The sequence below is a fragment of the Hevea brasiliensis genome, chromosome 5 (genome assembly GCF_030052815.1).
Source record: "Hevea brasiliensis isolate MT/VB/25A 57/8 chromosome 5, ASM3005281v1, whole genome shotgun sequence".
In the NCBI taxonomy this organism is placed as follows: Eukaryota; Viridiplantae; Streptophyta; class Magnoliopsida; order Malpighiales; family Euphorbiaceae; genus Hevea; species Hevea brasiliensis.
In genome coordinates this window covers 105,212,081-105,233,758 of record NC_079497.1, presented here as the reverse complement: position 1 = coordinate 105,233,758, position 21,678 = coordinate 105,212,081, and the positions used below count along the sequence as shown (strand labels likewise).

Below are 21,678 nucleotides of genomic sequence, written 5' to 3'. Positions count from 1 at the left end.
ATGTTGTATATATTATTACTGTAAAGTTTATACACTAAGCATTTTCAAAGGACAAATTAGAATAACTGATAATTAATAATCTCACATGAAATTAAATTAATTTTTGAGCATCCAAATATTGTTTCGGTTTTATCTTCATTGTATATTATTTTCTTTGTTATATTATCGCACCACTAAGCAACAATGCTTAGCGCGATGGATTTGTTTCCTCGCGCAGGTACTGAAGATAAAGCCCAGTGGATATTAGACTGGGATTTTGGAGTTCTGATCTGCAGAGTGTTCAAGGTTGTCACCTCCTCAGCAATGCATGTAGATAAGGCCCATATAGGTCATATTATGTATTTTGTACATTATAATTAATTATTATTTGTAATGTAAATTATGAATTGTATGTTAAAATATAGATTATGAAATTGTAATTAATTTGTAGATCATGTAAATTATGAATTTATGTAATCAGTCTGTAAATCATGTAAATTAATGAAACTTGAGAATTTCTATATATAAATTTTGCATGAATGGAAATGCATGGAAATGAATATGAAATTTAAATATATGGATGATATTTGGAATATGAGTTGATTATGAGAATAATTGATAAGATTTTTATTGTAGAATGTTATTAAAAAATTTTAAGTAGGTGAATAGTGAAACACGCCAAACGACAATATAATAGGGGAAACTCCGTCAATTTCTCCCTCATAAATAAATTGAATGATTAATTAAAAGGGCAAGAAGAAAAAAAAATATTTAGGAATAAAGTAAGATAAGATAGGGTGCTCCGGCACCGAGCGTGACATGCCTCTCTCACCTACATTGTAGACGGGTAAGGGGTGTCACATTTAGTGGTATCAGAGCACGGTTTAGGCGTTCTAAGGCATCGATAGATAGAATAAGATTGTGTGCATAACATGCATTGCATTCATATGAATCGAGGTGACACTAATGCAGATCTGTTTTCTCTGGTAAGGTGAAGAAATTATCTCAGTTACCTAAATTCAGTAAATTTCGAGGATGAAATTTTTGTTAGAGGGGAAGAATTGTAACGCCCTCACTTTAGATAGTCCGTACATTCTACTGTTCCGGTGACAATGTTTATCCAGACAGCTAGAATATCTAGAACTATAATTAGACTAGAGTGAGGAGTCATAAATAGACCAAATAATAGTAAGAAAAATGAAGGAAAAATTTTAGAAATAAAATATAATAAAGTTAAATGAGCCGGTGCCCCTGCGATGAGTGACCCAACGGAAAGTTGCGATGAAGACAGCTAGTAACCTTAAACTCGAGGGAAACCCTGTGAAATAATTTTTGGGATGCAAGAGAAGAGTTACGGCACCCTAGCTACATTAGAATGCTAAGAAAAAGTTAGGAGAATTTTTAAGATCAGTACAGACAATTTTGGCTCCTTAAGCCAAGCGAAGGGCATTTTGGTCATTTCACCTTCAGAGACGATTTTTGACCAACTTGTCCAATTAAGTAAATAAATTATATGACATAAAATAATTTAATTAAAAATGAGTAGAAAAGAAAAGAAAATGAAAATGAAAGAAAACTCAAAATTTGACATCATAATGATGTCATTAAAAAGCTCTTCACCAATCACAACACAACAAGCTCTTATAAATCAAATAAAAAGAGATAAATGAGATAAAAATTAAAAAGCAAATCTGCATTCCCATCCCCAAACCAGCTGAACCAAATAGAGAGAGAGAGAGAGAGAGAGTGAAAACCTCTATTGAAAGCCATCCCAAACTTGATTTCCACCATTTTTCCACCATAAAATCCCTTCTTCTCTTCATTAAAACTTGTCCACTCATCTTGGAAATGTGTTTGGCAGCCAAGAAAATCAAAGAAAGTGAAGGAAAATTGAAGATGGGGTGAGGGAAAATTCTGCTCACAAGGTTAGTGCACTATCCAAGTCTTCCCTCTTCTATAAGTGTTGTAAGTATGCTAAACTAAGTTGAAATCTTATGGAATTGAAAGAATATGAGGAGGAATTGAAAGATCAATTTTTGGCAGCCATGAGAGGGTTAGGGTTTTGAAGGTTTAGTTGCAATTAAACTTGTAGATTAATGTTAATTGTTGTGTATATTGAGTTAGATGATGTTGTATATGTGTTGCATGAGATTTACAAAAGTTATAAGTTTGGGTTTAGTATGGAAATTAGGAATTTGATGATATGTTAATAAATTGATATTGTTGAGATCAATTATGGACTATTTGAAGTGCATGGAATGTGATTTGAGCTTGGTAGTAGTGTGGAATGGTGGTATTGGGAGTGTTATGTTTATGCAGGATTTTCTGGACCTTGAGCTAGTGTGGTTTTTAGGCCATAAGTAGAGTTGTGTTACTCCAATTGGTGTGATACCAATTGGAGATGAAACCTAAGACATTTTGACACAACTTTGATGAAGCAACCTTGCCCAGAAATGTAACGTCCCAGACTTTCAGGCTATGAATAATGCCATCCACGGTCAGTGAATAGTGCTATTCAAGCAAGGTTTGAGGACTAAAATAATATGAAAATAAAATGAAAAAGGCATGAAAATAAAATTAAATAGACAATATAAAAATTGCAGGACCATCGGGTCAAGGATAAAATCGATAATACCGAAAAAGTTAGACTTTGACCCAATGAGGGCCATTTTAGTCATTTGGCACCTATGAGTGACTTTTGACCAAAAAAGTCAATTAAATTGAGTGAAAATAAAATTTAAAAATCCATTAAAATTATAAAGAAAAATGAAAAATTACAAAGTTAAAAGTAATAGTAAAATTGATAAAGGTAAAAAGGTAAATAAGATTCTAATTAACTAATTAATTATTAATATATATATATATATATATATATATATATATATATAATATTCTTAAATCAAGGGATAAGTGGACAGCAAAGTCCACTTTCTTCTCCAAATTTTATTCTTGCCGTAACCTAAGAGTGAGAAAGTGAGAGAACGAAACTCCATTGATGGACCTTGGACAAGCTTCCATTCTCCATGCAAATTGACTCCAATTCCACAAGTAGCTTTATTAACGTTTATCCTCACATCAAGAATAATCCTTGGGCAGCCATTAGGAGAGGAAACAATGGAGTTGTCAAGGGCAGCAAGGGTCACGCATAAGAGGTAAGTGCAAAAAACCCCCACCCTTCCTTCTTTAAAGTTGATGAGCTTCATGAGGTGAGTTGAATTCTCTTGAAATTTAAGAGAAATGGTAAGTCTGCACTTCTTCTAATTTCTGGTAGCCTTGAGGAGAGCTAGGTTTAGATGGTTTTTGAATGATTAAACTTGCTTAATGATGCTTGAGAGTGAATATAGACATGTATATTGGTTGAATTGTATGTATAATTGAAATTGAAAAAAAAATTGTTAGGGCTTTAATGTTAATTTGGGGCTGTTGAATTATGATGAAATTTTGATGATGAATTGTTGAAATTGAGACTATTTAATGAGTATTAAAAGTGTCATGTATGCTTATTTGGAGTTTGGAAGAAGGAGGAGATTGAAATTTAGATTGCTTATTGCTTGCAGGTTGAGTTATTGTTGAATCCAGTAGTTTGTTATTGCCATATCTCCCTTTGTGTTGCCCCAATTGGTATGAGGCCAATTGGAGGTATTTTGGAATATCCAAATCTTCATTTTTCAAGAAGAAACCCTACTCAAATTTCATTCATAGGTTGGTCAAATTTTGGCTCGAATACGGGTAGCTTGCTGGATTAAACTCAGAATTGACTATATGAATAGTATGGTTTCATATGGCCTTAACTTGCCCTAGGAAGGTCAGAATGACCTGAATTTGAAACCATTGAAAAGCTTAGACATAGGGGAACACTTTTTACGAAGACCACTTGACCCAGTTTTGCCTTTAACTAAGTCAAACTGTTAGCATAAGTTGGGTCATCAAAACTGCCAACACAAAAATTGACCAAAACACTGTTCCATTGGTATGCTTGACCAGTTTTGGAAAAAATGTTATAACTTGGTCTCCAAAGCTGAAAATTGAGTGAAACTAGTGTCAAAAGTTTTATAAGACATAGCACAATAATTTTTTATGTTTTCACCAAGCTCTAGAACCCATTGCATCCTAGGAAAAATATTAGCCAAAGTTAGGAATTGAAATCTGGAAAATGTTAAGTTGAACCCAGAATGCCATTGATACCTGTGTGTTCATTTGGCCATAACTCCCACTAGGAAATTCCATTTGAGATGTGCCAATATGATCTAGAAACATGATAAGACATTGATTCAGACACCTTTGCCAAATTCTAAGTGTAAAGACCCTAAAAAGAGGGTCAAACATACTGCCCTGAAGTATTGACTATTGCCTTTATAGGATTAAGAGTCCAGGTCAATACATTGACCATAACTCACTATACTAAGCTTGAAAAATTATGAAATTGTACCTGGGGATCCTAAGACATAGAGGAACATATCTTATGAAGGAACCTAAGTCTAAAAATGACTATAAAATGATCAAATGACTGGTCAAAGTTTATTGACCAGGAATTGCCAATTCTAGATAGCTTAGAAGCAAATGGACCAGTTATGGTATTTTGACCATAACTTGAGTTCTGTAACCCCAAATTGAGTGATTCAAAAACTAAAATTTAAGTTTAAACATAGAGGAGCAATTGTTATGAAGGAAGTGTGACCAAATAGACATCCTAACCTAGCCAAATTCCTAGATAAATTTAATACATCAAAATGAACCTAAAGAAAGATTCATGGAAAAATGCTATACATGATAATTAAAATACTCATAAGGCTGATTAAATATTAAAAATGATATGAATATGTAAATTGGGACCAATGTCCTATCAATATGAAATTAATAGTACCACTGAACAGTACTAGAAAATAGTGACAGTGAATAGTAATAAAATAATTAAAATCATATTTAATTGCCCAGTGTATACCTAGACTTAAGTATATAGACTGGATCGATTGGTATACCAATTAGGGATTACAGATAGCAGTATTGCCACATGGATGATCATTAAAAGACAACATATGTCCTACATGATTATTTTACAGGCTTTATACCTGCCCGATGGCTATTGTACCTAATTATTATTTCTGGCTTCATGCCTGCCCGCAGGCTTACATGTCTGATATGACAGATGTATACAAGTTAGATATATGGCTGTCTAACTAGTATACTTCTGTATATCCATATTTTATAGTCAGTTATAGGTTACTTGGGCACTGCAATGACATAATTAAATTTTAAATTATATGAATGACTAGAAAAAATCCCTATTAATTTATAGACTTCCAAAGTTAAATAAAAATGGAAATAATCCAAAATATAGAAAATAAATATTTTACAAATTGATACAAGTATTAAGAATTTCTCTTATGCATTTAAATTGCTTTTATTTTATTTTATTGCACCACTAAGCGTTATACTTAGCGCGTTACTTTTTTCTACGCGTAGGTATGGGAGATCAGCCACCGCAGTAGCAATAGAGCCCAGGCAGTTATAATAAAATTTTGGACTGTATATAAATTTGTAATGTTATGTACATAATTGTTATGAATGAAATGAGTAGAATTTCTTTTAAATAATTATTTGACATGAAATGATATGATGATATGATAAGATATTATATGATGATATAGATATGAAATTATTTTACAGGTAAAAGGTAACTCGTCACATGTTAATAAAATAAAAGGAACTCCGTCCGTTTCCCAAAAAAAAAAAGGACTTAAAGCTAATAATGTACAAGATAAGATCGATAGGGTGCTCTGGCACTAAATGTGGCATGCCTTGCTTGGCTACACTGTAGATTGGGTAAGAGGTGTTACAAGAAAATAGACTTAGGATGACCTAAAAATTGGCCAAATCTGGGTAACCAATTATGGACCTGGTAAAAGTGACCAAAATGAACAGTATTTGTTCATTTGCTCATAACTTAGTGTAGAAATGTCTAATTGACTTGAAATTTATATCAATGGAAAGCTTAGAAAATTTAGAACAACCTTCATGTAGAACACAAACTCAAATTCTGGACTTAGCCTAATGGAATTATCTACCAAAGTCAAGACACCAAATTTGGCAGAACAAATTCTACCCAGAATTTTGGGTACAGGTCAATCCGGCCAGTTATGGTAAAATGGCCATAATTTAAGCTACAAAACTCCAAATAGAATGATTCAAAAAGGAAAATTGAACTAGAGATAATAAAAAACAATTTTGATTAAGAATATTTAGCCAAATTCTCACTATAGAATTGCTAAATAGAACAGTAAACTCTAGCACCCAAAACTGAAATTTTTGATTTATTTCCTATTGGTTTGAAGTATTGATTGGCAACCAATGCTAACACTTTTGTGAACCAAATTGTGGTAATCTCATGTGGTTAGAACTCATGTAACTATTATATATGAAAAAGTCAATAAATTGAGTGAAAAGTAATGTGTGAATAGTAACCCCAAAAACATAAGGAATAATAAAAGGAATTAAAGAAGCCATTATGAGTACTAATATATATAGTATAATTAGTGAATTAAAAATTCTTGAACTTTAGTGACTCTAGGACATAAAGGAATGACCTATATGGGGGGCCTTAGGAAAATATTTCGATGTACAAATAGTACACGAAAATTGATCGATGTGAATCGCAATTATCATAAATGGAATAATGAATGTATAAATTACGAGAAATGCATGAATTATGTGTAATTGTGATTTAGGAATTTATGTTTTCACTAGAAATAGAATAAAATTTTATCAATTGTAATTGAACCTTATAATGAAATAATGAAATAATAAAACATAAGAACATTTAATGGTACTAATGTGCCCATGTATTGCCTAGACACGTGTGTCAGATTGGATAGATTGGCATGCCAATAGGATATTGTTTTAGCAGTACTGCGTAATGCTTTATGCCTATATTTATGGCTTTATACCCATACTCATGGCTTATATGCCCGATTATCTGTTATCATGGCTTTTAGCCACATTGATATGTTATCATGGCTTTTAGCCATACTGATTGCATACATGGTTGACGTTTTGTATTTCACGTCCCATGGTATGATGGCCCGAGGCACCACGGTGCCCAGTGCCCACGACCCGCTTATCCAGTTTAGTCAGCCTGTCATAGGTTACTTGGGCAGTGAAATTTGTTAAGAATAATGTGAATTAAATGAATGAATAAGAAAGAATCTAAAATTAGTTTTAAAATTTTATTTACTATGCAATGATTCAAAATACCTAGAAATAAATTAGTGAAATGATAAGAAGATTTGCAAAAGAAGTAGAATGTAAATAAATAATACAAATGCGTCTCTCATAATCAATTAAGACTAAATTTAATATTGTTAAATAATTGAATATTGTATATATTATTACTGTAAAGTTTATATACTAAGCATTTTCAAAGAAGGACAAATTAGAATAAACGATAATTAATATTAGTAATCTCACACAAAATTAAATTAATTCTTGAGCATCCAAATATTGCTTCGGTTTTATCTTTATTGTATATTATTTTCTTTGTTATATTATCACACCACTAAGCAGCAATGCTTAGCGCGATGGATTTGTTTCCTCGCGCAGGTACTGAAGATAAAGTCCAGTGGATATTAGACTGGAATTTTGTAGTTCTAATCTGTAGAGTGTTCAAGGTTATCACCTCCTCAGCAATGCATGTAGATATGGTCCATATAGGTCATATTATGTATTTTGTACATTATAATTAGTTATTATTTGTAATGTAAATTATGAATTGTATATTGAAATATAGATTATGGAATTGTAATTAATTTGTAGATCATATAAATTATGAATTTATGTAATCAGTATGTAAATCATGTAAATTAATGAAACTTGAAAATTTCTATATATAAATTGTGCATGAATGGAAATGAATATGAAATTGAAATATATGGATGATATTTGGAATATGAGTTGATTATGAGAATAATTGATGAGATTTTTATTGTAGAATGTTATTGAAAATTTTCAAGCAGGTGAATAGTAAAACACACCAAACGGCAATACAATAGGGGAAACTCCACCAGTTTCTCCCTCATAAATAAATTGAATGATTAATTAGAAGGGCAAGAAGAAAAAAAAATTATTTAGGAATAAAATAAGATAAGATAGGGTACTCCGACACTGAGTGTGACATGCCTCGCTCACCTACACTGTAGACGGGCAAGGGGTGTCACAATAGAGGTAAGTCTCTCTCTTCTCACTTAAATTAGTGTATACTTAATGAAATGATGTTGAATAAGTGGAAATTATATGAGAAATTGAAAAATCTAGCATGGAGGATAGATCATGAAATTCAGCCAGCCATGGTATAGTGAGGTTTTGATATGCTTTAACCTAATTAAACATGGATTCTAGCTTGATTTGGGATGTGTATATGATTATTGAGTTAAGCTTGCATGAATTGCATGAAAATTTGTAAGGTGGAAGAATTAGGGTTTATGAAAATTAGGGTCTTAATGAAATGTTGACCAATTGATGTTATTATGCCTAATTGTGGTCATTTGGTGTATTTTGAGTTGAGAATTAACATGAATTGATGAATGGAATGGAGAGAAGGGATGGTTAGGGAATTGCTAAATTCTGGTCCAATGAGTCCAGCAAGGTTAAATGACCATAAGTAGAGTTGTGTTACTCCAATTAGTGTGAGGCCCATTGGAAATAAATCTAGGGTCATAATGCCACATTTTTCATGGCGAAACCTTGTCCAAAAACTGACCATAAGTTAGTATAAAATTGGCTTGAATCTGGGTGACCTACTGCTGGACCTGAAAAAATAACCAAATAAACAGTAAATGTTCAAATGGCCATAACTCACTCTAGGAAGGTCAGAATGACCTGATTTTTGAACCATTGGAAAGGTTAGATATAAGAGCACAATTTTCATGAAGATCATGAGTCTAAATTCTGACTCTAACCTCACCAATTTGTTAGAACAAGTTAGGTCAACAAAATTGACCAGAACCAAAATTGACCTGAAATCCTGGACAAATGACCATCCTACCAGTTTTGACAAAAATACCATAACTTGGTCCACAAAACTACAAATGCAGTGAAACTAAAGCCAAAATTTCTATAAGACCTAGAACTACAATTTTGGTGTTTTGACTAAAATCCAAAACCTAATGGAACTTGGGCAATTTGCTAGGATAAATTAGCAATTGAAATCCTAAAAATAAGCTAATTGGCTATTGACCGCAGAATAGTATTTAAGTCATATCTCTAACTAGGAAACTCCAATTGGAGTGAGCTAAGCTGTTCTGGAAACCTAAGAAATAGGGCTACAACTTTGCTTTAGCAATCTTGGCCAAATTTTTAGGATAAGAACCTCAAATGTGAAATACAATACACTAACCTGAACTTGGAATCTTGATGCACAGAATTTATGAGTTTAGGTCAGTTAAATAGCTATAACTCACCATACATAAATTTAAAAATTATGATTTTAAACCTGTGTGACTAGGACACATAGGGGAACAACTCATATGAAGAACATTATGTCAAAATAAGATTGTAGCTAGTTCAATTGGCTGAACAAAGTAAGGTTCCAGAATCTGCATGGTTCTGGAACTATAAAGGGTCATTGGACCAACACATGATAAATTGACCATAACTTGAAAACAAGAACTCTAAATGGAGTGATTCAAATTGGAAAATGAAACTAAGACATAGAGGGACAAATTTTATGAAGAACACCTTACTAGATTATGATTAAAACTAGGTCGAGATTGAGTTCAAAAGTCAAATAGTAAAACCATCTAGAATTCAAATCTTATGAAACTTCATAAGCAACTTAAGTATGCATAATGCAATTGTTGGATTAGTTATTGGAAACATTTTAGATGAGTATTGAGATACTTTAACTATGTATTTCAGTTGGAAATGAGTCTTCCAAGAAAGGAGAAAAATTATATTAAATTAAGACAAGTAAAGAAGGTTTGTGCACAACAAATTTTTAATTCTTTATATTCCATATGGAAATTTATTTGAATAAGTATTGTGAATGTTTTTGTATTGTTATGGCCTTGAGAATTTTATTTGAGATATATTATTAGTAATTTATATGAAATATTTGAATGATATAGTTTTGAATTGGGTTTTGAAACCACACTTGGCATAACAATTCTATTTTGTTCCTCCTCCATCTATGGAATTGAGTTTGACTATGTTTCCTCCCTTTCTGGCTTGCCGGTTAAGGTTGAGTTCGGACGAGTACTCATATAACTAGCTAGCCACCTCTCTTATTAATTTCGATTAGTGAAGTTGTAGATTGCTTTGTCGTGGTATACAACACGACATTGATCATGAAATTTTGTGTCATGACTTAAGTTGTGTTAATTATTGGCAACACTATTGTTTACAATTTATTTTGATAAATTGTTATTAAAAATATTGGCATCAGCTTTGTGAATTATGATTGTGAAAATTTTTAAATTTCTTCTTACCAATGGATGATTACATTTTTAGTGACTTTTAAAAATTTATTATTATGTACCACTGAGTAAATTACTCAGTGATAGTTTTTTCCTGCTGTCGCAGATAAGGAGAAGGATAAAGCAGCAGAGTGAGCTGCTTATAGCTACAGTTGAAGCAAATTTTGGGAGCTTTTACGGGTGTAATATTTATACCCTTGTAAATTACTTTTTGATGTAAATTATTTATTCATATGTATCTATAGAAATAAATGAGCAGTTGTACAATAAATTATAATAATAGTATTTTGTTATCTTTTTCTTGAATTTAAAATTTATATAGATGAATCAAACTGAATTGGGTGATGTTGAGATTGATTGAGTTTGTGATGGTTGAGATGAAATATTACTATAAATTGCTTTCTGCAAGTTTTTAAAGAACTATTTTGTCATATTTTTAGCTGACATCATGCCGAAATTTCATAAAATTTTAAAAATGTTAAATTAATTTCAAACAAATTTATGACATTAACATAGATTAATTACTCCTCAATATTATTTTCTCACCACGTATAACTCAAAAATAAAAACAGAATCGTTTTAAATATCTTATAGTATATTTAATGAGTTATCGGTAGACGAAGTTCGATAATTTATTAGATATATTACGAGATCATGCCATACCTTACAGAGGGATAAGGTGTGACACGATTATTTAATGATTATATTCTTATTTTAACCCCAATTATAAATTATTAATATACATTATTAACCTATGGTTTATATTGTCTAAATGAGAGAAAATAAATTATGTATATAGTGCGAGCAAGTAATTTGGACAAAAGGAATTTCTGAATGAAAGGTATAAAAAAAAAAAAAAAGATAAATTAAAATTTGGTGGCCTATAAATGCAAGAAAAGGACGGGTCCAACCATGTCGGGCTTCGGTTCACGCCCGGTCCCTGCCGCACGGGACCAAACAGTAAGTTGCGGACCACGGTCCGTCCTTTCGACGGTTCAGTTATTAATTATTAATCATAATAAGTTGAATATTTTTAAATACTTATTTATAATTTTTATTAAAATAAATATAAATAATGTACAATTAAATTTAGGATTAAACTAAATTTAAAAGTAATACCTATATTGCGTTTTAGATTTTTTGTATTATGTATTCCTTGTCAGAATCGGTTTGTTTAAATAATTAATTAAATATAATTTAGTTTTAAATAAATAAAATTTTAAATATTTTATAAAATTATTAGTAAATTTTATGAAAGAAATTAAAATTTAATAATTTTTATGAAAATACTTATAAAGTTAAGTAATTGCACGTGATAATTATTTTTTTTCTTACAAGTTAAAAAAGAAAAGTAATTTGAGGGAGATTTATTTTTTTATTTTAGTGCATATAAATTATTATTTTTAAGTATTTTATTATATTATATTTTTTTAAATTTTAAAATATCATCATATATTTTATTTAATAAATTTTTAGTTATTTTAATAATAAGTGATTGATATAAATTATTTTTTATTAAACACATCAACTATATATCAATCATTTATAAATATTTTAATAAATACAGAATTACTTAAAATTTTAAATACTTATAAAAAAAAATAAATTAACTTATAAATACTAAACTGATTTTCATGAGTTAAGTCAAACACTCTTTATCAGAGTATTTGTTTTACTTTATTTATAAACTGAACAAATCTACTTAACAAAAATTTAACTATTTGTTTATGATAGTTTTTTGATTCCTAAAAGAAAATTAAGTTAGCGAGATTAATTTTTTATTTTAGTATTTTTTTTATTTTAGTACTTATAAGTATTAAGTTTATAAACTAATTTGATCAAATATTTTATAATGTTATTTTTATTTAATTTTTAAAATTTAATCACATATTTCGTTAATATTTTTTAATTATTTTAATAATAAATATATTTATAAATTATTTTTTATTAAATACTTCAATTATGTACTAATTACTTACTAACACTTTTTTAAAATATATAACTTATTAAAATTTTAAATGCTTATAAATTTAAATTAGCTTAATAAATCCAACTCAATCAATAATCTGAACATCGAACGAGTGCATTCTCATTTCTTTTTTCTCAGGATTTTAAAGAAAAAAAAATTGAACAAACCGTCGTTAATTTGTTCATATTTAACAATGATTTAGAGATTATTTTCTTTAATTTAATAATTATAACAATATTTAATAAATTATTAAAAATATAACAACAAAAAAATTTATCGTTTGCGTCTTTTATTACACCATTTTTTTAAATAGTTAAGATCATCGTTGTTTCATCTTTAATGTACAGCACATTAACAACAGATTTTTTTTAATTTATTATCAAATAGCCATTATTAAACACCTGTTTTGTGGAAAGAAAAGCTATGAAATGTAAAGTGGACGAAATTATAAGAAAAATAAATTTTTTATAAAATATATTAGAGACTGTGAAGCCTTTGAGAGAATCTTTCTTATTAGAGATTTTGGATTAAGTGAGGTTTATGGTGGTAGCAGAGAGCAACCAAAGCTTTAAGCCCACCACTAATCCTGTTAAGAGTGCAGGGGCAATCCTTTACTATATGAATAAGTGAAAATATTATAATAATCTATATTTTATAAGATATTTAGAAAATGTACTGAAATTAGAATAATTTGAGAGTTAAAAATAGTTGGATCTTACTCTTTTTATTATGAATTTTTTTCTCTTGTCTTACCCTGTGTACGTAACTCTTATCCTATATTATTTTTTTTCTCTTATTTATATTGTATAATTATATGATTGTGTGTATACTTAAATTTACATATTTGTGATAACAAAAAAAAAATTATTATTTTTCTTACAAATATTTTGAAAAAGAAAGAAAAGAAATGTTATTTTAATGTTTTAATGGAAAGAAAAGTAATGTGAGAAAATAATTACATTTTTATTATCATATCTATATTGATTAAATAAAATTATATTAAAAAATGATTATACTTAATATGAAAAAAATATATTTTTTAAATTCATTTGACTTTAATTGTGTTTAAATTCAGGCTTTACAAGTCTAAAAATGGCTCTAATACTGCTAATTAAAATTCTAATACATTTTGTTTTTTAAATTTCAAGGAAGCTTCTAATATATATAAATAATATTTTCTAATTGAGGTTTAGGGTTTTTCTTTAGAAAAAAAGATTGGAGAGCTAATTTTATAAATAATAACATTTTAGACATAATATTTTATATTTATTTTCAATTAAAATTTTATACTAAAAAATTATTTTTATTGACTACAATATATTTTAGTGTAATAAATAATTTAAACTTACATAATAATAAAGTAATTAATAAATAATTATACTGTACTTTTTTTTAATTGTTAATTATATAAAATAATCATATTGTAATTTTATTACATAATAATAAAGTTCATTGAATTAAACTGTAAATTCTTTTTTAGTTATTAATTACGTAATTTTTTTTCAGTCATAAGTTTATTGTGAAGTATATTAATATTTATAAATTGATGAGCAATTAATATAATTTTAAAAAAATTAACTACTATTTTATTTACAAAATTACAAATGTATTTTTGTGATTGATTATATGGCATATTTTATAATTATTTTATTATAATGTAATTACTTTCCATAATTCAGAATTGGAAAAAAAAATTATAGTCTGATTATTTTGTGATTACTTATTATTATGTAATTTTTAATTGTTTATTATATTAAAATATATTTTAACCAATAAAATTAAATTTTAGTATAAAATTTTAATTAAAATATTATATAAAAATATTTAAATATAAAATTTGAATCAATAAACTATTTTATTAATTAAATAAAATTTTAAGAATTATATTATAATTTACTATTACTTTCTCAATTTTAATTTAATCCATTTAGTTATAATTATGACAATTAATTAAATTTCAATTATAAAACACAAAAAAAGTTTTGCTCAAAAGTCTAAAAGTTTTCAATTTTTTTTTTCAATAGGACTCATAAAAGAAAAGAAAAAACTAAAATTTTACAAACAAAGAAAGACCATTTTTATTAGGATAAATCTTAAGGGCTGCCCTTAAACTTTAGGGGTTATAAAAAATCATTTCTAAACTTAAAAATATAACATAAAATTTTATGAACTTTAAAGTTTTATATAGTAAAATCTTTTTAATTATAATACTTAGTTTATACAATCCAGAATAATAGTGACGTGAATAATTCTTTCTCCTATAAATGATAGTGGCAAAATCAATTCTAATTTTCTTTGTAGATTAACTATAAAAGAATCTCAATTGTATGAGATAATGAAATACTAGATATATAATGACTAATTAAAAAAACTCTATCTTCAAAAACAATAACGATCGTTCACATTATCATCATTTTGGATTATCTATATTAACATATTACTTATAAATCAGTTATTAAAAATAAAAAAAAAATTATTATGTAAAATTTTAAAATTTAAGAAGTTTTATGTTATATCTTTAAGTTCATAGATAATTTTATTATAATTTTCAGAGTTGAAGAAGGACTATTAAAATTTATCCATTTTTATTGCTATTGATGGGCATATTATACAGTGTACTTGGTACTAAAAAGTCCACCTCTCAATAAAAAATAATTATTTATTAAATTTAAAAGTTTAAAGGCTATAACTTTATGAGTATGTGTGCATGTGCAATGAGAATATATAATAATTTTATTTGTTATATACTATTTCAATCCACTTTTATCTATAATTTTTTTTTAAATTATTTTATCCATAATTATTTATCATTTTGAAAATATAAGAAGTATTAATTATTTGTTTAAAATTGTATCCTTATTTTACTAAGTATAATAATTATTTTTATAATTTTTTATAACTCATCACTTTTTTCTTTTTTTTTTAATTAAATGAGATAAAAGATAATTTAATCAAATTATAGAGATTTTATTATAATTTTAGTGATTTAAAATTAAATTAATTTTTATCTAATATGATTAAAAGAAAGAGGGAATGTAAAAAGATATATTTTAAAATATTGTAAAATAATTATTGTGTTCGGTTCAGGTACGAGTAAAATTAAAAAAAAAACATAATTAATATATCTTAATATTTTTAAAATAATAAATAATTTTAGAAGAAATAATTTTTAAAAGGTAACAAATAAAAATAAAATGTAAGTGATAATTTTCCTTGTCTAGTGCACCACAAGGCCAATGCCAATTAACCGAATTGGACCAAATCGGTGAATCAATTTGTCGATCCTAATTTAACTTGATTCAACCGTCTCTGTAAATTTTAATTCAATCCAATTTTAAGATATTTTAAATTTAATTTTAATCAAATAAATATTTAATTAATTATCAAGTGTTTGGTACAAATAATTTAATACTTCTATTTTGAAAATAAAATTAAGTGTCCAATTTAATAATAGAAAAAATAATTATAAAAAGTGTTTTATTCTTTAACGAGCCAATCCAATGCAAATGGGTTGAACCATGATGCCAAAATTGGCCAATAAAAGAGTCAAATTTAGTGATAATTGTTTTTTTTACTCTTTATTTTTCACTTTTTGACTAGGATTTCATTTTCTGTTAAAAAAATAAATAGATAAAAAGATAATGGTGGCCCCAGTATACCTTTACGGCTTTACCTTTACTGTACAAAAAATAACTGTAGGTGGTGAGTTTCCTTCCCACCTCTCTTCTCTGTAAAAATCCGCCGTATGATTAAACAGCAACCCCCACCTCCACAGACATATAGACGTTGCTTTCCTTATACTTCGTATGGCTGATAAGTAATCTCTTGATAGAGAAAACAAATGCTCAATAAACATTTTCACAGAGCAACCAAACAACAGAACTCACCGAAGCTACACCATAACTGACTCATTCACTGCCATTGAAGCTTCTTTAAGCTGTAGCTCTACCCCACTTCAACTACCCCTTTTATACCTCTCTTTGTAGCAAACAAACAGAACCCAGTTCCTGTTTCTCGTTTTCCAGACCTGGGTTTGATTCTATTTCGTCTTCTTTTTTACTAGTTTGCTCTTATGGAGTCACCCGCTGGACCTGGTGCTAGATCCAGCCTCACGGGACCTCAACCTCACGAGACCGGACTCGATTCTCTCCAATTTGGGGAAGATATCCAGCACCTTATCTCTGTGCCCCCGGAAAATGCCAGCTCCTTCACTGCCCTTCTCGAGTTGCCGCCCAATCAGGCCGTGGAGCTTCTACACTCGCCCGATTCGAGTCTCAGAAGCCGAAACGTTATTGAGGCCCATCAACAAAAACCTTATCTAGAGCCCCATTTCAATGCTGCGAATTTAATGTTTCCTACTAACAGTGGTTTGATAGAGAGAGCCGCGAGATTCTCGGTGTTCGCCGGCGAGAATTTGAACAATATTACCAATAATTCGCCGGAGACGAGCTCAGTTCCTTCGAATTCCAGTGCGAATCTCGAGAAAGTCGTTAAGAGTGAACCCGCCGAGCCTGAATCATTCTTGAATCCATTGCAGCCGTTGGTTTCTGATCCCACGACTGTTGAGAACGGGGCACAGAATCAGAGGCCGGTGAAGAGGAAGGAGCGAGAGAAGAAGGTAAACAAAATTAGGGTTTCAACGGTTTTTCCCTTTAGTTTAATTTCAGTTTTTTCACTAATTAACTTTCAATTAGTTGCTAATTAATTGAGGGTATTATAGGGTAAAGGCTCAACAAAGAAGAGCAAGAGCTCTGCGAATGAGAAATCTGAAGATGGGGAGAAGCTTCCTTATGTTCACGTTCGAGCTCGTCGTGGTCAAGCCACAGACAGCCATAGCTTAGCAGAGAGAGTAATCCCACACTTAACAGCTTAATTAATAGTTAATTAACCTTTAAGTTGTTTAATTAGTGAATAATTGCCGAATTTTAAGCTGATTGTGACATGAATTTGGTTGTTTTTTAGGCGAGGAGAGAGAAAATCAATGCAAGGATGAAGCTACTTCAAGAGCTGGTCCCAGGCTGCAACAAGGTTAGTTGTCATTTATGTAATTGATTAATTAATCATTAGCTTGAGATTTTCCAAGATTATCATTAAAAAGTTGTAATTATATGTTTGGATTATGTGGATTAGTTAACGGGTTGGTCACTGTCACCTTTTTCACGAAAGTGGGTCTTGCTTTTCTACCAAGAAAGGTGTCGAGCTTGGGTGTCCAGGTGGCACTCTCGTAATTTCATTATCTTTGCAATTTTTTTCTTCCGAAACTTTATTTTAGCCAATAAGTGCTTTTTGAGGTTAGTTTTGTCATTTGAGGTTACTGGTGTTGCGGCACATCTTCCCTCCACTTATATTTGCTCTGGTTAATTGGTAAAGGCACTGAAATGAACGTTGTTTTTAACCCCAGAAAAAAAAAAATAGTGTCTTGAAAGTTGAAACAGTTGTATTATGGGGTTTGCCAGACTGGTACACAGTGGTTGAACCATTTGTTTCTCCTCAAGCGGATAATATTTGGACTGGAAATTATCTGACAGAATAAAGCATTGGAAGATTGAAATCCAGGCTTGTTTCTGTAAAATGACAATAATACCCTTCATGGGCTAAATCTCATGAAGATTTATTTGTGGGGAAGTGCTAGCTGGATGTGCCTTGGAACACTTTGTAATTCTGTCTATGTAGATCAAATGTTTGGGGTCCCATACCAGAAGTGATCTCCTTTGGAAAGGTGCATGATTCCAACTTCTCTTGCAAGTTTGGCATCCATCTTTGACGATGATGAAAAAAGGCTGAGGAAAAAAAATTGCTGAAACAAATTTGAATGCCAAATTCCTATATCTAACTGCAAACAGGCATGATGTGATAGTTGATAAACAGATTAAATATGATTGTGGGCAAACAAGAATCTAATCCATGGTTTCACAATGTCCTTTTAGCTCATTGTAGTAAGGAATTTTATACTCACATAAATGTGCAATTATACATAGACATGTACAATACTTATTTTTTCCTGTATGGAACTCCCAATCATCGTTTTCCAAAGTTTTAAATTTATGGTACAGGTGTAATTGTTTAGATTTTTGCTTTTATTATGCATTTACTTGATAGGTTGTGCATGTACTACACAGCAGGCTAGTGGCTGAACATGCGGTTTCAAATGATTAGTTTGGTGGCCTCCTGCATTTATGGTAGTTGTAGTGCATTCACTGTAGGGATTAAATTGGGAGAAGTACAATCTAAACAGGCTTACCCTGCAATACTTAACATGAAATACTGTAGAGGATAGTTTGGATCATCGTTTCATATAAAATATTGAAGTACATGGAATCCTTTTGCCATATAAGGAGCTGGCTTATTGTGTCATCATTAATGGAGAGACCTGTATAGCCCCTCACTCGGTTTAAATAGTTAACAAAAATCATTTATTCATGTATTCTTGTGAGAACTCTTCAATGTTGTCTATAACCTGGCTTATGCTTCTAAATTATAAGGTGATTGAATCTAAAAAGAGGTTATCTTGCTCTGCAGATTTCTGGAACAGCAATGGTTCTGGATGAGATCATCAATCATGTACAGTCACTACAACGCCAAGTGGAGGTCAGACTTCCATATCTGATGCTTTTCAGACTTCCATATCTGATGCTTTTACTTGCTTGTTATAGGAATAATTAAAATTCTTGAATTTTAGGAAATTCAATTTTTATTCTTGTTGCGTGATTTTTCCCTTTTCTTGTGGGTATAAGATTTTCCTCTTATTTATTTATTCTTTCCCGAGGGTGGGGTTTGGGGGGGGGGGGGGCGTTGCAATTTGTGAAAATGGTTGGTTCAATTATTAAAGGGCCAAGTTGTTTCACTCAGTCAAATGTATAGAAAGGTGGGCGTTTTCAGCACTTTGTATTGCAGTGGTTCATAAGTATGGATGTGATATAAATCATAATGCTTGATAATTCTTGACCATCCACTTGTTGATTTTTTTTCCAATCTCTTGTGTTATATTCCCTGTGAAAAGATACTTACCATCAATTGCTTTCCCAACTCAATCTCAAGTGCATAACACAGTTCCCTCTATAATGAAGTAAAGCTGCATGAAAAGTTGACAAGCTTCAAGTCTTTTCTGATTCTAATGTGATGATAAAATGCCACAATCTTATTCTGGTCAAATGTTTCTTTGGTTTCAGTTCTTGTCAATGAGACTTGCAGCAGTTAACCCGGCAATTGATTTCAATTTTGACAGTATATTGGCTGCAGAAGTAAGTACTTTTTCATTTAATCATAATTGTTGTACGATAGGGGTACAGTAAGGTTTGCCTTTTTTTTTTCTCCTGCAACTATGCAAAATTCTGAATCTGTTGGGCGTGCATGTTGGTTGGCCTATGTTCCTTAGGAAACTGCACCGTTGAGCCATTTTATACTTTATTAATATGTTGGCTAGAATGTTTGCACATGAAGGCACAAGTATATCTGATTATGTAGATGGATAACAATCTTTTGCAATCATAGTGTGGTTTCTTTTTGAGACTTCCATCCGTTTTCTTAGAAGAAAAATTTCCTTCCACTGGTATGTGCAAAGCAGTGTGTCCAATTTGGGCCACACAATTTCATCTGCCCACAGAATTTTAAAAGTGGAGTTGTCCTGAAACGGTGAGTGTACCTTTTAAGGCCCCTTGGTTATGCACTATTCATTGTATCTTATCTCGTCACGCCGTGCGAGTCAGAAAAAACCAAAAAGAGAAGAAAGGAAAAACACTTGATGCCATGCGTATGTAGATATTGTAATCGAGTGTGGTGGGGGCTGTATCCTAATGTATTTCCTTAATCAGATTAGCTAATTACTACTGATAGTTGGCATTTTATCCTGTTGCTGATAACTTTTAATTGTGCTTTTAAAACATGCAGAGTGGATCTTTAATGGATAGTAATTTCCACAGCATGGCGATGCCTCTGATGTGGCCAGAAGTCCAAGTTAATGGGAACAGACAAAATTATGAACAGCAATGGCAATTTGATGCACTTAACCAACTGGTTTGGGGAAGAGAAGATGACAGCTATAACTTCATTACTCCAGAGAACTCCCTTTTGAGTTATGACTCCTCAGCCAATTCAGGTACATTACAATTAAGCTGATTCCTTGAAAAATTTTTCTCTCCGAAAAAGTACACCAATTGGTTACTAACAAATTTCATTCTCATTATCATGCATTTTGGATCATATGAATGGAAATGGAATGTCAACATCAGATAATGAAATCAAAATATGGAATTTGATTCTATAGTTGATGAATTTCCCAGATGAAAATATTTTTGCTAATATGCATGTGAAATTGTGAAATAAGCAAATCATGTTTTGATGCAAAGAATGACAAAGGAATTTGATTGCTTGCTGACAATTTAACCTTATAATGTGTTACCTTATCAAGTTTAGATTGAAACATTGAGACTAACTGCAAATTGTAATCATGGCGCAGCATCTCTGCGCTCGAATCACTTGAAAATGGAGCTATGAGGGCAGAATGAAAGCTCCACTGATAACATGTATATAATCAAATACTAGCAAATTACCAGCAAGTAGAGGGGAGGCCTCAACATTCATCTTGAGTTTCCACGCGTACAATTTACCGGAGTGGGCTGGAGACTCGGAATTCTCTCACCTGGAGATGAGAAATTTCAATATGTTATTCTTATATATATATATATATATATATATATATATATATATATATATACTAATTCTGAGAGTCTCAATCTAATACTTCAATTGTGAGATGATTGATTGATTCATATTGTAGAAATGCAGAATGATCTATCATCATCATCCCTTATTATGGAAGTCTGGCTTCTTTGTGTTGCATGCATTTTCTCCTCTTCTCCAACAATTTCACTCCATATCTGCCCAGAAGTTCATTCCTTTTGCTTGAAGCTTGATTAGTTTCCTTTTGAATTTCAGAATAATTTTTATTTAAATGAAACTTAATTAAATTTATGAATAAAGACCATTTATGCTCATTGAATTGTCAGTTAAAGTAATTTTATTTAGATAAAAACTAAACTATCTTTGGTTTAGCTGATTATCATTTTGGTCTTAAAATCAAATAGAGGAGGATTTGCAGAGTTTAAATCTCGTTCTTTTTTTTTTAAGAAGTCTAAATAATTTAGCACAATAACTAGAAAAGAAAAAGTTTAAGACTAAAAATGTCAAGAAGTTCTATTAAAATTGAAATTTGTCTATAATAAATAAAAAACTAAAATTCAATTAAAAAAATAAAGTATTTTTACA

At 30.1% G+C, this 21,678-nt stretch overlaps 1 protein-coding gene across 1 annotated transcript; it reads left to right on the top strand.

The window, feature by feature from the left end:
• Positions 1-16,137: 16,137 nt before the first annotated feature.
• LOC110636297 (transcription factor bHLH48) lies at positions 16,138-21,256 on the top strand. Its single transcript, XM_021785948.2, has 7 exons — positions 16,138-17,032; positions 17,135-17,263; positions 17,377-17,442; positions 18,934-19,002; positions 19,584-19,655; positions 20,302-20,509; positions 20,870-21,256. Exons 1-7 carry the CDS (start codon positions 16,487-16,489, stop codon positions 20,905-20,907), a joined length of 1,128 nt encoding a protein of 375 aa, XP_021641640.2. The 5' UTR covers positions 16,138-16,486; the 3' UTR covers positions 20,908-21,256.
• The last annotated feature ends 422 nt before the right edge of the window (positions 21,257-21,678 follow it).

Excerpts from the sequence above, each read along its gene's own strand:
- LOC110636297 (XM_021785948.2), top strand. The coding sequence starts at position 16,487 with ATGGAGTCACCCGCTGGACCTGGTGCTAGATCCAGCCTCACGGGACCT. Across the intron at positions 17,443-18,933 it reads TGGTCCCAGGCTGCAACAAG|ATTTCTGGAACAGCAATGGT; the intron begins GTTAGTTGTCAT and ends CTTGCTCTGCAG. Across the intron at positions 19,003-19,583 it reads CACTACAACGCCAAGTGGAG|TTCTTGTCAATGAGACTTGC; the intron begins GTCAGACTTCCA and ends CTTTGGTTTCAG.